Source organism: Pinus tabuliformis, chromosome 6, assembly GCF_031772625.1.
Source record: "Pinus tabuliformis cultivar Carrire ecotype Pingquan chromosome 6, CPIR1, whole genome shotgun sequence".
Taxonomy (NCBI): Eukaryota; Viridiplantae; Streptophyta; class Pinopsida; order Pinales; family Pinaceae; genus Pinus; species Pinus tabuliformis.
In genome coordinates this window covers 729,466,216-729,480,491 of record NC_142292.1, presented here as the reverse complement: position 1 = coordinate 729,480,491, position 14,276 = coordinate 729,466,216, and the positions used below count along the sequence as shown (strand labels likewise).

Below are 14,276 nucleotides of genomic sequence, written 5' to 3'. Positions count from 1 at the left end.
CTCCGCTCCAGAAATTGAACTGACTGGTTTCCCTCAGTGTGTTCTCCAAGTGCCCCTCAAGCCTCCTCTTATACTTTTTCCGTTGACATCTCAACGGCCGCGATTCAGGCCCTAATCAACGACTAAGATTAGATCTGGCTTGATCCATGTCTTTTGGACCATTCTAACACAGATTCATATTAATACACATTAATATTTTATTTTCCCTAAGTTTAGACTTAGGGACTCCATTATAAATATTAATTATTTTAATATCTCCTGATTTGTTTAGAATCTGCCCAAACCCTTTCTTGGTATTGGAGATCTTATTTGCCCCAACCTCTCCACCAAATTTCATGGCTAGAGCACATCCGATGCTACCCCAAATCAACACTCCCTCTTAGCGAGGACTGTGCTCTAGCAATACTCCTCACTGAGTATTACTCTGATCATTCAGCATCGGTACCTGTGTTGATGCTAGGCCTTCCTGCCCAACATCCTCTGTACTGCGGCCTCCTGTACTGCTGTCCATGACTCTGCTACTGCCACTGCTGCATCTGTACGACAGCTCCCTCTGCATCCGTGCTGCTGTTGGTCCTTTCTCTCCACATTGCATCCACACTACAACTTCCTCTGCATCTGTGCCGCTGTTGTTCCTTTCTCCCAACACTGCATCTGCACTTCAACTCCCTCTGCATCTGTGCTGCGGTTGGTCCTTTATCCCAACATTGCATCTGCACTGCAACTCCCTCTTTATTCGTGCTGCTAACACACTACTTCTGAAAGGGGTTCTTTACCATCCCCATCTTTTTCCTGAAGTAGTCAAATTTTGACTTTCCAAGGGCCTTGGTGAGGATATCTGCCACTTGTTCCCCTGTAGGAGTGTAGCTCAACTGTATAGCTCCTCGTTGGACACAATCTCTGACAAGGTGACAACGGATATCAATATGATTTGACCTATCATGAAATACTGGATTCTCAGAGAGTTTCATGCAACTTTGATTATCACACATGATCTTGGTCGCCTCCATATTTCTTCTGAATAGGTTTACCAATAGTTTTCTAAGCCATATGGCCTCACACGAAGCTGTGCTTGCTGCCATATATTCTGCTTCAGACGAGCTCAGAGCCACAAACCTCTGTTTTCTACTGCACTAGGAGGTTATTCCTGATTCAATGTTGAAACAATACCTAGAGGTACTTTTCCGATCCACTGAACTTCCTGCCCAATCTGCATCAGTAAATCCACTCAACCTAATATCCTTCCCCTTGTTGTACAAGAACCCATAATCAACTGTTCCTTGTAAATACCTGAGAACGTGGTTGGCTCTTGCCCAGTGAGCCCTCTTTGGTTCCACCATGAACTGACTGAGGGTATTGACAGCGTAGCAAATATTTGGCCTAGTATTGATTAGATACGTCAAGGACCCTATGAGTTGTCGGTATAGGGTGGGATCGACATCTTTGTCTTCTGATGCATCAATCTTGTTCCAGTTGGTGATCATTGGCGTAGCCATAGGTCTATAGTCTCCCATCTCGAACCTTTTCAGGATTTTTGTAGCATACCTTCCTTGTCCAAGCAAGATTTCTCCTTTCTGTTGCCAAACTTCCAACCCTAGGAAATAATGCATTCGTCCCAGATCCTTCATATCGAACTCTGTGGCTAGATTCTTCTTGGAGTCTTCAATGAGTCTGGATGATCCTGTCAAGGAGAGATCATCCACATATAATACTAAGATAAGTGGCTCGCTCTCTACGACCAGATAGTAGAGATTCAGATCCGCGTCACTCTTGACAAACCCCATCTTCTGCAAGTAGCCATCTATTCGACCATACCACGCTCTTGGTGCCTGCTTCAGCCCATACAAGGCTTTCTTCAGTCTACATACATGAGACTTCTTCTCATGAGTTTCAAAGCCCTCTGGTTGTTCAATGTATACTTCTTCTTCTATTACCCCGTTTAGAAATGCTGTCTTGACATCCATCTAATGGATCTTCCATCCCATCTGGGCTGCAAGAGATATCACGGTCTTAATAGATGTATACTTGGCTATCAGGGCGAAGGTTTCCTCATAGTCAATCCCTTCCTTTTGAGCATACCCCTTAGCCACAAACCTGGCCTTGTATTTTTCAATATTGTCGTTTGCAACATATTTGATCTTGGAGATCCATCTTGAACCTACCACATATTTGTCTTGAGGCCTTGGCACCACCTCCCAGACATCATTTACCATTATGGAGTTATACTCCTCCATCATCGCATCTAGCCAGACCTGATGCTGAGCTACCTCCTTGAAGCTGGCAGGCTCTCCATCCTGAGCTACTAACGCCTGATACCTGTTTGGCTGTTTTCGCTCCCTTTTACTGTTCCTTGGCTCTCCAATGAAGTTCTCTACATCACGGAGAATTTGACGAAGCCCCTTATTGGTTCTTTCTCTGCCAACAGGTGCTTCTGTTCGCTCCTCTTTCTCATCCTGAGAATCTTCCTGATCTGAGGAAGGATTCTTCTCTTTCGTTGGTTGAAGAGGCATGATCAATGGATCCTCTTTCGATTGCTCCTTGGAAGGCATTTCGCGAGATCTTTTGAAAGCTTTGTCCTCCATGAACTTTACATCTTGTCGTACTACTACCTTCCTGCTTCCTGGAAGATAAATCCTATATGCCTTAGCGTTCTCGCTATATCTTGCCAGGTACCTCTTTTCTACAATCTGATCCAACTTCTTCTTCTTTTCTTTGGGTATGCGACAATATGCCAAACTCCCAAATATCCTGAAATGACTGACTTTAGGTGTCTTCCCAGTGAAGAGTTTTTCTGGAGTAGTCTTGCCCAATGCTCGATGAGGAGTCCTGTTTTGAATGTAGACAACTGTGTTGCATGCTTCTGCCCACAGGAATTTTGGCATATCCTGATCATACAACATGGCCCTAGCTTCTTCTACAATAGTCCTGTTTTTCCTTTCTGCCACCCCATTCTGCTTCGGATTGTAGGGAGCTGTCCACTCTCTTTTGATGCCCTCCTTAGCGCAATAATCAGTGAAGTCCTTATCGACATATTCTCCACCATTATCTGAGCGCAAGACTTTTATTTTCTTACCTGTCAAATTCTCCACTAGAGTCTTGAACTCCTTGAATCCAATGTTACCAGACTCGGAATTGGCAATAAATCGGCGAGGCAAAAGAGCGAAGAGTTTTAATCGGATCGGGAAAAAATCGGGAAAAAATCGGCAAATTCATTAAATAAAAATATACACATATATTGAATTAAAAAAACCATTTTTCATTAATATTGGGTAAAGGTATGTCCAAACAATGCATAATATCAATAGATGTCCAAAATATCATGAATAAATAAGTATCTCATATATGTTATGAGTCCACACATGATCCAAAGCACTGAGTCTTGAGTCCTTAGAAGCACATGCTTCTAAAAGTTTACAAAAAAGTTAAAAACTGCATACTAATCAGAAAAAAATCAGCAACTAAGAGTCTAAGACTCTTAAGAGTGAGAACTAGAAGCGATTCCTCCCACTCCTTCGCTTGCTTGACTCTCAAAGTTCTCCAAGTCATGAAGGCTGAAAAGAGGACGCTCATCTAATTGAACCCATTCTGCCGCATTTGTAGCTTGCAAATCTAACTCTTCAAGGTCGATTGGTGAATGATCAATACCTGTCATTATCATGAGACATTGAAATGTGAATTAAAATTTCACTTTGAAGTTTGAACTTTAAACTTTTAAAGTACGAACTAGATTATGAAACCTTCAAATTCAAGCTCTCGAATCTCACGTTGTATTTGTTTGTTGCGAAGTCGTAGATTGTAATGGACAAATACAAGGTCATTCAAGCGCTTTTGTGTCAATCGGTTGCGCTTCTTAGAATGTATTTTCTCAAACATGCTCCAGTTGCGTTCACAACCTGAAGCACTGCATGCTTGGTTTAGGATTCGAATGGCAAATCTCTTCAAATCTGGCGTATCACTACCAAAGTTTTGCCACCAAAGACCTAGCAAGTGGTAAGGGTTTGTGAGTAGAAGACTAGAAGTACCAAATTAGTAAATAGTAAAAACTTAAAAAGAAAAGAAAATTTAATAAAACATTTAACATACAAAATAAAGTTTAAACAAATTTAATGAATTGATGAAGCCTTCAAGCTGGGTACCTGGCAACATCTTTGACCTTTGTCTTATAGCACTGGTATAGGCAAACAATTTAGATGGTGCCCTATAATCTTGTAGTTGGGAAAAGACATGACTTTGTTGTTCTGGATCAGGGAAGCACCTTTCCAAGCATGTCATAAGTCCTCTGCCAACCTCCCCATCCTCATTAAATTTGCTCTTATCATAAAAATATTGTGGGTTTAAGAAGTACCCAGCAGCATGTAAGGGGGAATGCAATTGCCTATCCCAACGTGCATCTATAATGTCCCAAAGAGGCATATACTTTGTCTCATCATCCCCATATCTTCTTTTGATGGCCTCCTTTGCGAGATCCATCGCCTCATAAATGTAACCCATAGCGGGTTTGTCACCATCAGTGTTGCACACATCGCGATAAAATCGCGATTAAATCGTAAAATCGCGATTTTTTAATTTCGCCGATTCAAAGCGCGATTTTTATCGAAAAAATCGCCCCCTTTTTTTTATAGCGATTTTTATCGAAAAAATCGCGATTTTTTGAAAAAATCGCGATTTTTTCGATAAAATCGCGATTTTTTCACTTAAAATCGTGAGGGCGCGCGGCAGCGGGGTTTTATATGGAAAAAACGATTTTTTTTTAATTCATTCAGCAGTCCGCCGCGGAGGAGAAGGAGAAGAAGAGAGGGAGAGGGTTGCCGTCGGTTGTGGGAGCGAATCGAAGCGATTTTAGGAGGAATCCAAGCCAAGATCGCCAATTTGTCCATAAACCAGGTATGTAGATTAATTTTTTTTTGTTTTGGTTCTATAAAAACTTTGTTTTTCATTGTTTTTAAAGAATTTTTGGAAATTTTTCATTGATTTGGGATGGGTTATTTGTTATGACTATGAGAACCAATTTTTGATTTTTATTTTCTCATTTTCTTTAAACATTGTTTATTTTTTTTGATTTTTCATTGTTTTTTGGCATTTGGTTGGGTAACTTGGGTTTAGAAATTGGGATTTTGGAAATAATTAGCTTGTAATTTTGCAAATGCTAAATTGTAATTTGTATTTACTATTATCATTTATGTAATCCTAAATTCCTATTTCCTAATCCTTATTTTTCCATAGGTTTGCAAATTCAAAATTCAAAAACAAACATGCCAAGGAAATTGGATCCTTTCTGGGAATATGGTGACCCTAAAACTCCGAATGATAGACAAAACTTGTATTGCAAGTTGTGTGGAAAGGAAATATTCGGGGGGGGTGTACAGGTTGAAGTTCCACCTTGCACAAATCCCTGGACGTGATGTGGGGCCCTGTCTAAAGACAAATGCTGAAATTATCCAAAAAGCCATGAGAGCATTGGGAGAATTAGAGCACACTAGAGACGCCAAAGAAGAACTCAAAAGGCAACTAAAAAGGTCAGTTGAAGGAAGTGGGCCAAGTGGCACAGGTTCTACTGCAGCGTCAGTCAATCCGGTAGCTGCATCATCATATTTTGTTCCTCGAACCACACCTGGTTCACAACCAACTATTGGTTCAATGCTAAAAAGAACTGAAAAAGAAAAAACTGACAAGTTGATGACAAAATTTCTCCTCTGGAGTGATATTCCTTTCAGCATTATAAGGAATAATCCATTTTTCCAACCTACTCTTGATGCTATTGCCAGTGTTGGCCCGGGGTACAAACTCCCTTCTCTTCATGATTTCAGAGGCCGGCTTCTTCAAGATGAAAAGCGTGACTGCACCCAAAGATTGGAGGATTTTAGGGCATCATGGGCACAAACAGGATGCACTGTTATGTCAGATGGTTGGACTGACCAAAAGGGGAGAACCCTTATAAACTTCTTGGTTAGTTGTCCCTTGGGGACTATGTTTATCAAATCTGTTGATGCAACTCATCAAATCAAAGATGCAAAAACTTTATGTGATTTGCTGGATGTGTTTATTTTGGAGGTGGGTGCAGAAAATGTTGTCCAAGTCATAACGGACAATGCTGCAAATTATGTTGCTGCTGGTAGAATGCTTATGGACAGGCATCCTACTTTATTTTGGACACCTTGTGCTGCCCATTGTATTGATTTGATGTTAGAGGACATTGGGAAAATTCCCTTTGTCAAAGAGGTTGTTGACTCATCAAAAAGCATCACAAAATTTATTTACAATCACACATCTGTGCTTAGCTTGATGAGAAAATGCACCAACAACAAAGAGTTGGTGCGCCCCGCCATTACACGGTTTGCGACGAGTTTCATATCTCTTCAATCCCTCTTGAATTCTATGTGGGATTTGAAGAGAATGTTTCTTTCAGAGGAGTGGCGTGCTTCGTCAATGAGCCGCAAACCAGAAGGAGAGGCCGTCTGCAGACTAGTTTCATACCAGGAGGACTTCTGGGCGGGAGTGCAGGAGGTGTGCGCTGTTACAGAACCTTTGGTAAAGGTTCTTCGGTTGGTTGATGGTGAGAAGCCCGCAATGGGCTATTTGTATGAAGCCATGGATAGGGCCAAAGAAGCCATTCGGTCCTACTATGATGACAAGGGAGATGATGGGTTCCAGAGACAACTCCTTCTATGGAACGTCATTGATGAGCGATGGAACAACACACTCCATCGTCCCATTCATGCTGCTGGCCTTTTCCTGAACCCTGCATTTTCTTATGCATGTGGGTTTAATTTTGATGTTGAGGTCGTGGAAGTATTATTAACCTGTGTCCAGAAGATGGTGAGAACTTCAGAAGAACGTATGGAGGTCTCTAGACAAATTGAGCAATATAAGTTGTCAGCTGGCACATTTGGCTTTGAGATGGCTGTCATTGATAGGACGGTTAAAATGCCAGGTATTTTTTAGTTTGTAGTATGTACTTTGTAACTTTGTTTCAAATTTCATTGTTTCTTCAAATTCCATTTTTTTCTTATGTTTATTTAAAATTTTCTTTGTAATTTTGTTGTAGACGCATGGTGGAAGATGTATGGTGGCAGAGTACCCCTTTTGCAAAATCTTGCCGTGCGGATCCTCAGCCAAACATGCAGCTCCTCGGGATGTGAGCGCAATTGGAGTGTATTTGAAAAAATACACAACAAGAAGCGCAATAGGTTAACACTTAAACATTTACAATATTGCAAATTTCCAAATAAATTTTTGAATTCATTAAAGTTTTAAACAATATTTTTTTTATAATATTAATTATTAATTTATTATTTCATGAACTTTGTACAGGTTGGAGTCCCATAGACTTAATGACATGGTCTATGTCTACTACAATCTTCGATTGTGGGTGAAACAACTAGAGAAGACACCTGATACGGAAGCCATCTCATTGGATGGGATTGACACCACTGCTGAATGGAGGGTTGAGACCGAGAGGCCTCTCATGGATCCCACTGAGGATTGGTTAGTGCAGGATGAGGGGGAGGAGGAGGAGGAGGAGGAGGAGGAGGAGCAGGAGCAGGAGGAGGAGGAGTTGGAGGAGCAGGAGGAGGAGGTGACACCGCCTACCCGGGCTACCCGGGCTACCACTACCACCAGTAGAGGACGTGGTCTCCGTCCACCTCAGCCTCCTGTAGCTGCTACTACTAGTTCTTCAGCTTCTAGAGCACGTCAGACTCCACTGCCATTTCCACCACCACAGGCACCAGCTTCTACATCTAGAGGGAAAGAGAAAGTTGTGCCATTTTCTCGCAAGAGGGGCAGAGGAAATCAATAGGATTAGACTTTCATTTTATTGTATATGACATTATGACATGATGAGATACATTATCATATTTTTTGTTGATATTTTGAGGCTGAGTTGGACTTGGGACTCAGGACTTACTATTCAGGACATGATTCAATGTTATGTGTGATTTTAGCGCTAGAAATGATATTAAACATCTTATATATTAGTTTTTTTATCATATTTATGTGTCAATGTATTTATTTTATGTTGTAGATGGTTTAGATATTAAAAAAATTGAAAAAAATTGAAAAAAAATGAATATTTTTGTGCCAAACGATTTTTTCCCGCTTTTTTCCGATTTTTTCCCGATTTTAACGATTTTTTCCGCTTTTTTCCCGGCGCCGATTAAATCCCGATCGCGATGTGTGCAACACTAGTCACCATCAACCATCCTGAAAGTTCAAGCATTCAAATTTAAAGAAATATGAAACATTGTAAATAAAAAGAAGCTTGAAATGAAATTTAAAAAATGAAAAAGTTAAAAGACTAAAAGTACCTGAGAACTCTAACAAGGGACTCCGTCACAGCAATAATCTCTTCAGCATCTTTCCAGAAGCCATCATTAAACACAAGTGCAGCAATTTCGACGCCTTCAGGGGTCTTGGAATGTTTAGATCCCATCCACTCAGGTCCCAAGAACATCCTCTTCAGATTTATCTTTTGCTCAACCACAGATTGCAAAGATATGAAATTTGTTGCAAATCTAGTCACTGCAGGTCGAACAATTTCTTTACCTTCAGTGTATATTCTCATAGTGTTTAGGACAATAGTGTGGTTGTATAGGTATTTGGTTATGGATTTTGCCTTCTCCACAACCTCATGTATCCAATGAAGCTTACCAATGTCCTCAAGCATTAAATCTATGCAATGGGCAGCACAAGAGGTCCAAAAAATAGTGGGGTGCCTCATCTCAAAAAGTCTACCAGCAGCCATATAATTCGCTGCATTATCGGTGACAATTTGTACAACATGTTCTTCTCCCACTTCTTGAACGACTTCTTCCATCATTTCATAGATAAGTTGGGCAGTCTTAACCTTATCTGAAGCATCCACTGACTTGAGAAACATTGTGCCTGCGGGACAAGATACAAGGAAATTTATTAAAGTTCTATTCCTCTGATCTGTCCATCCATCACTCATGATGGTGCACCCTGTTTCTACCCATGATGAACGAAACTCAGCTAGCACAAGCATGACATCTTCAACACTCTCTAACAACATATCTGTCCTAAGGCTCTCTGATGTAGGGGCTTTGAACCCTGGACCTGCAGCAGCAATTGCATCAATCATAGCTTGCCAATAAGGACTTCTGGCACAGTGGAAAGGTATGTCAGAATAGTACCAAAAGTTAGCAATGGCCTTCCTTGCCTGACTATGGATATTTTTTTTCCATCCAGTGCCATCCAAGGTAGGTTGGGAACCGGGTTTTGTGCGGGGAGCAAAAAAGGTGTTTATGTTTCCACCTCCAGTGTTGAAGGAAGGAGTTGAAGGACTCGCATGGCTTTGAGTTTGACTTGGCCTTGGAGGGATGTGTGGAAAACTTGGGAATGGCATTGAGGATTCAACAGATTGAGGTGACATGGGGCTAGTGGCAGAAAAAGTATCATGTTCAACTCGAACAGTTCCTATTTCAGCATTTTGCTTTGCTTTCTTGGCATTATGCTGCTCTAACATCTCAAGGGCCAAGGCTGCTTGGTGTTTGACATTGTCGTCAGCCTTGCCGCAAATACCTATATCATGGCCAGGTTTTGTGCAAGGTGGAACTTGAATCTATAAATGCCTCCACTACGTTTTGTTTTGCAAAATTTACAAAGGAGCCTGGGGTCTCCGGGAATCCTGTCATAATAAGCCCAAGCAAAGTCCTTCTCTCTCGGCATTGTTGTTGCTTTGAACTTGTGTTTAATTTGTGGCTTCTGTTAAGATTTGGAGTCTGGCTTCTATTTTATTTGTGGCTCCTGTGAAAGACAACAAAAAATCAAATTTAAAAATTATCCAAAAATTTACAATATGCTAGAAATTTAAAAAATTAAATGAAGACAAAACCCCTCTTTTTCCTTTCTGCTGGGCCAATGCCATCAATTTGGTCTGCCCCCAAAAGAAAACACAGGGATTTATGCTGCCAGTTCCTGCCATCAGGTAACGTCCAAAGAAAGTCATGAAAGAAGCCTTGTAGGCTTGTACAGTATTCAGGTTTTGCTGGTAGAAATATGGTCTCTGTTGAATCAGCAGTGTATGGATCTAGTGTTAGGGAGGCCCATTAACATGTTGTCTTGCAGGAACTAGGGAGACCATTGAAACAAGCAGCGAAAAGTTGCTTAAGCCTTATACACAGGGCACATTCATGAAGAGGATATGAACTGTTTTGATTAGCTAAAGAAGGCACACTAATCACTGCAACATAGCAGCACACTTTCCTCTTTTACAACAGTTTGAAGGTGCATGCATCAAGAGAGGGTAACTTTTATATCTTGAGACTGCATGAGGATGCATTCTAGGACAGCACATAGTAGGTGCATGCCATCATAAGACTTCGATATATATCATGCAAGAATGGGGACACACTTAGCTGGAGGTGAGTCCTGACTCCTAATGCATGTGTAGAGGTAAGTTCTAAAAGGTTGATTACTTGTTTTGAGTCTTGACATCTAATGCACACTTCAAAAGTTCAACCCATAGCCAAACTCATTCACACACCTTAGCAACAGTTACTTGTCTGTTTGGTAAGTCAAAAGGATGCAGGGTAATGAAGGTTGCAGCCTGCAGGTGGGTTGGCATGAAGATGGTGAGACTCAGAAAGAATCACCGTTGCTTCCTGCACCAATGCTGTCAAGACATCAACAGTAACAAAGTCTGTCAAGATTGTAGAAATAAGCAAATCTATAAGAAGCACTTTGAGTGCTGTTACAAATAAACAGATATATTTGCAAATTTATATATAAAATGAGTGAACAACAAGAGATGATCTACAATCCTCTGTGATGGTATATTTATATACATTGGCTAGTCACGAGTGTGAAGGGGTAAGACCCTTGGTCTTTAATTATAAATTATTATTATTAAACATATTTATGTATGTCACATTGCCTCTGCCTTTAAACTTGACACAACTGTGGCTAGCCGCTACAGAGATTTCCTATCTTTAGGAACAAATGAGAACACAATCAGTGTGAAAGGAATCCGAATACATGTACTCGAGCTTGCACAACACATGTTGGCGAACTTGAAAGTGTTAAGGTAGAATTTTAATGGATTGAACAGCAATATGATGGTGACTCAAACGCCGAAAACACATTAATCTTTGTAATTTACGTCGAATATGATTTGAGAAAACCTGAGCTACCTCTTTGTTACGTCAAGGCTGGCCGCTGAAGGCTGACGCGTGACGCAGGCTCTGCGGCTTCGAAGTTTGAATGCTGCTCTGTGGTGCTGCGGTCGAATGCTGCTCTGTGGTGCTGCGGTGTCGAGTCTGTCGACTGAACAGTGAAGACTGCGGACTCGGGACTGTGCTCATTGCTATCAGTATCACTCTGCGGCTCTGCCTCTGCGCTATCAACCAATGAAACACGCACCAGTATCACCGTTACACTCTGCCTCTGCGCTATCAACCAATGTATCATCGTTAAACAATACGACGCATGTTATAAACGTAAATCGGAACCGAAAACCCTATTTGAAATTGGCGGGACTCGCTAAAAAATCGCAGAGTCGCGTAAATTGGAGGAATCGCGAGTCAAACTCGCGTTGACCACGAGTTAAACTCGGTCAACGCGAGTTGACACGCCAAGTTTCAAATCGGGACTTTCTGCTGCCGAGCCGATTCATAGTCGCGATTAATCGCCAGAATCGGCGATTCCTGTTTCATTGCTTGAATCGACAGAAAACCTCACCCTTGGTTTTCAGAAAATAGATCTAAGTTTTCCTCGAGTGGTCATCAATGAAGGTAAGGAAATACTCAGCACCGTTGAGAGCTTTGACGGACATAGGTTTGCAGATATCTGAGTGTATCAATCCTAGTACACTCTTGGCCCTATGGTTGCTCCTAGGAAATGTCGCCTTGGCATACTTTCCTAGAGCGCATCCCCTGCATACATCATCTCGTTCCGTACTCAGATCTGGAACTCCTGTTACAGTGCTCCTGAGAATTCTCAAAGCTCCATGGTGTAAGTGACCCATCCTTCTGTGCCATAGTTTGTTCAAGTCTTTGTCCCCATGACTGCCTATTAGTGCCATTGGAGATTCTAGTTGTAATTTGTACAACTGATTACTTTTGATCCCGATCTGCACTTTCTTTTTCCAGCTCAGGTGTTTGACGTATACCTTTTCCTTGATGAAGTAGACGTCATAGCCCTTGCCTTGTAGTTGTGACACGGAAAGTAAGTTCATCCCCAATCTTAGCACATGCAACACATTTGTGGCACGGAACCGCTCTCTCGATTCTGTCTGAAAAACTATGGTACCCTTTCCTACTGGAGTACACTTTGCCTTGTTCCCCATGGTGATCTGAAAGTTCATCTTCTCTTCTTGATATTCTAAGAAACACTCCCTGATTCCTGTCATATGCCATGAGGCTCCACTGTCTATATACCATACTTCTGATGATGCAACACTAGTCATGCACGCCACTTCTTCTTCCAACCTGGAAGCCAACATAGAGAAATCGAAATCTCTCTCTCTTGTGCAATCTTCTGAAAATCTGCATGAGTCCCTTGAGGTGGATGCCTCTGCATCATGGTCTTGACCCATAATTGATTTTCCCTTTCTGTCTCTGATTACTTGCTCTGATACCATGTGAAAATTCTATCACTGCAGCAACTGATTTACTTTTCCTACTTATTTCATCATAAGTTATTCATGAAATTACTTCAACAAACATTAAAATAAATACTGTTGTAGATATCACACCGTAATATAGAAACAAACATATGCACACATTGACACAGTTATTTTGGACTAATGTCCCCGGAAAAACCCAATGTGGGAAAACCGGTGCAACAAGGGAGGATTTTATTATTCAACAATTTTCTTGTACAACAGGGTGCCAAACTGGCTTACCCATAGATAGACAAACTTCCAGCTCTTTTCTAAACCCATCGTAGGCCCTACTGACCTTTGCTACAGCTTGAAACCCTCTGTGTCAGCCTACTGAGGCTCTGCGCAACCTCTCTGGGCTTCTGTGTCACTCCTGCAGCCTCTGCATGGATGACGCAAGCCCTTCTGGCTCTACGCAGTCTCTGCTGCCTCTGCGTGGCTTCCTCTGGCTCTACGTCTGCCTCTTTTGCGCTGATCTCCTATCTCTCCGTTCCGTACTCGCTGCCTCCTGACTGCTCTCCAGTCCACTGGTTCAATTTCTCAGCAAACTCCGCTCCAGAAATTGAACGGACTGGTCTCCCTTAGTGTGTTCTCTAAGTGCCCGTCAAGCCTCCTCTTATACTTTTTCTGTTGACATCTCAATAGCCAAGATTAAGCCCCTAATCAATTACTAAGATTAGATATGGCTTGATCCATGTCTTTTGGACCATTCTAACACATATTCATATTAATACACACTAATATATTATTTTCCCTAAGTTTAGACTTAGGAACTGCATTAAAAATATTAATTATTTTAATATCTCCTGATTTGTTTAGAATCTGCCCAAACCCTTTCTGGGTATTGGAGATCTTATTTGCCCCAACCTCTCCACCAAATTTCGTGGCTAGAGCACATCCGATGCTACCGCAAATCAACAAGGCATTGCCCCAACAGTTGACAACTGGTGCCATATCTCCTGAATCCTGGTGTGGAAGGGGTCTATGCATTCCCTTTTCTGCATCCTGGCACTTCTCCTCTAAGTACATCTTGTGCTGCTCGGAAGTGCCTTGGTACAACGTAGAAAGTGTATCCCACATCTCTTTGGCTCTTTGTGTGATACAATATGATCCCGAACACCATCTAGGATCAATCTCTTTTCGCTCGCCATCTCATTTTTGTACTCCTTCAGCTGATCTGCATCCGTGGGGATAGTTACCACTACATCTACAAATGGTTTTAGGCCATATTCATCCAGAAGGAAGGACATCCTTGCCTTTTAGATGACATAGTTGGAAGCACCATCCAACCAGTCCTGATCTCATAGTTCGGCAGTGGTCCTTGCAGATAATGTTGAAAATCTTCTCTTCCCTTCTGCTCGGCTGTTGCTAGGCTATTCGCACTCCCTTATGGAGTGAGAAAGTCTACTCACAACGACTGCCGATCTGCATGGGAAATCGAACTTCTTGAGACTAGAAGTTCCCTGAGTAAAATTTTCCCTCAGTGTGTGCTCTTCTTCCATCCAATGCTAGTTTTTCTCTAGCAAACTGTTGGAAAACTACTGTGTCTAGCTAGAGGTCTGCTTTGCGAAAAATATTGGTTGCTCCCTCTGCATCTGGAATCCCTCAATTTGGAGAGATCGACCCTCTCTCAGAAAAATCGGTTCTCCTAAAGAAA

General features: G+C 41.7%; 2 protein-coding genes across 2 annotated transcripts in view; both read left to right on the top strand.

Moving 5' to 3' along the window:
* The window catches only part of LOC149260776 (kinesin-like protein KIN-7O), a 162,230-nt gene that overhangs the window by 66,422 nt on the left and 81,532 nt on the right, over window positions 1-14,276 (top strand). The gene's annotated exons all lie outside the window — the stretch shown is intronic.
* On the top strand, window positions 6,885-8,105 carry LOC149260777 (uncharacterized). The gene is made up of 2 exons (XM_089380658.1): window positions 6,885-7,187; window positions 7,312-8,105. The coding sequence occupies exons 1-2, from the start codon at window positions 7,060-7,062 to the stop codon at window positions 7,796-7,798; spliced, it is 615 nt and encodes a 204-aa protein (XP_089236784.1). The 5' UTR covers window positions 6,885-7,059; the 3' UTR covers window positions 7,799-8,105.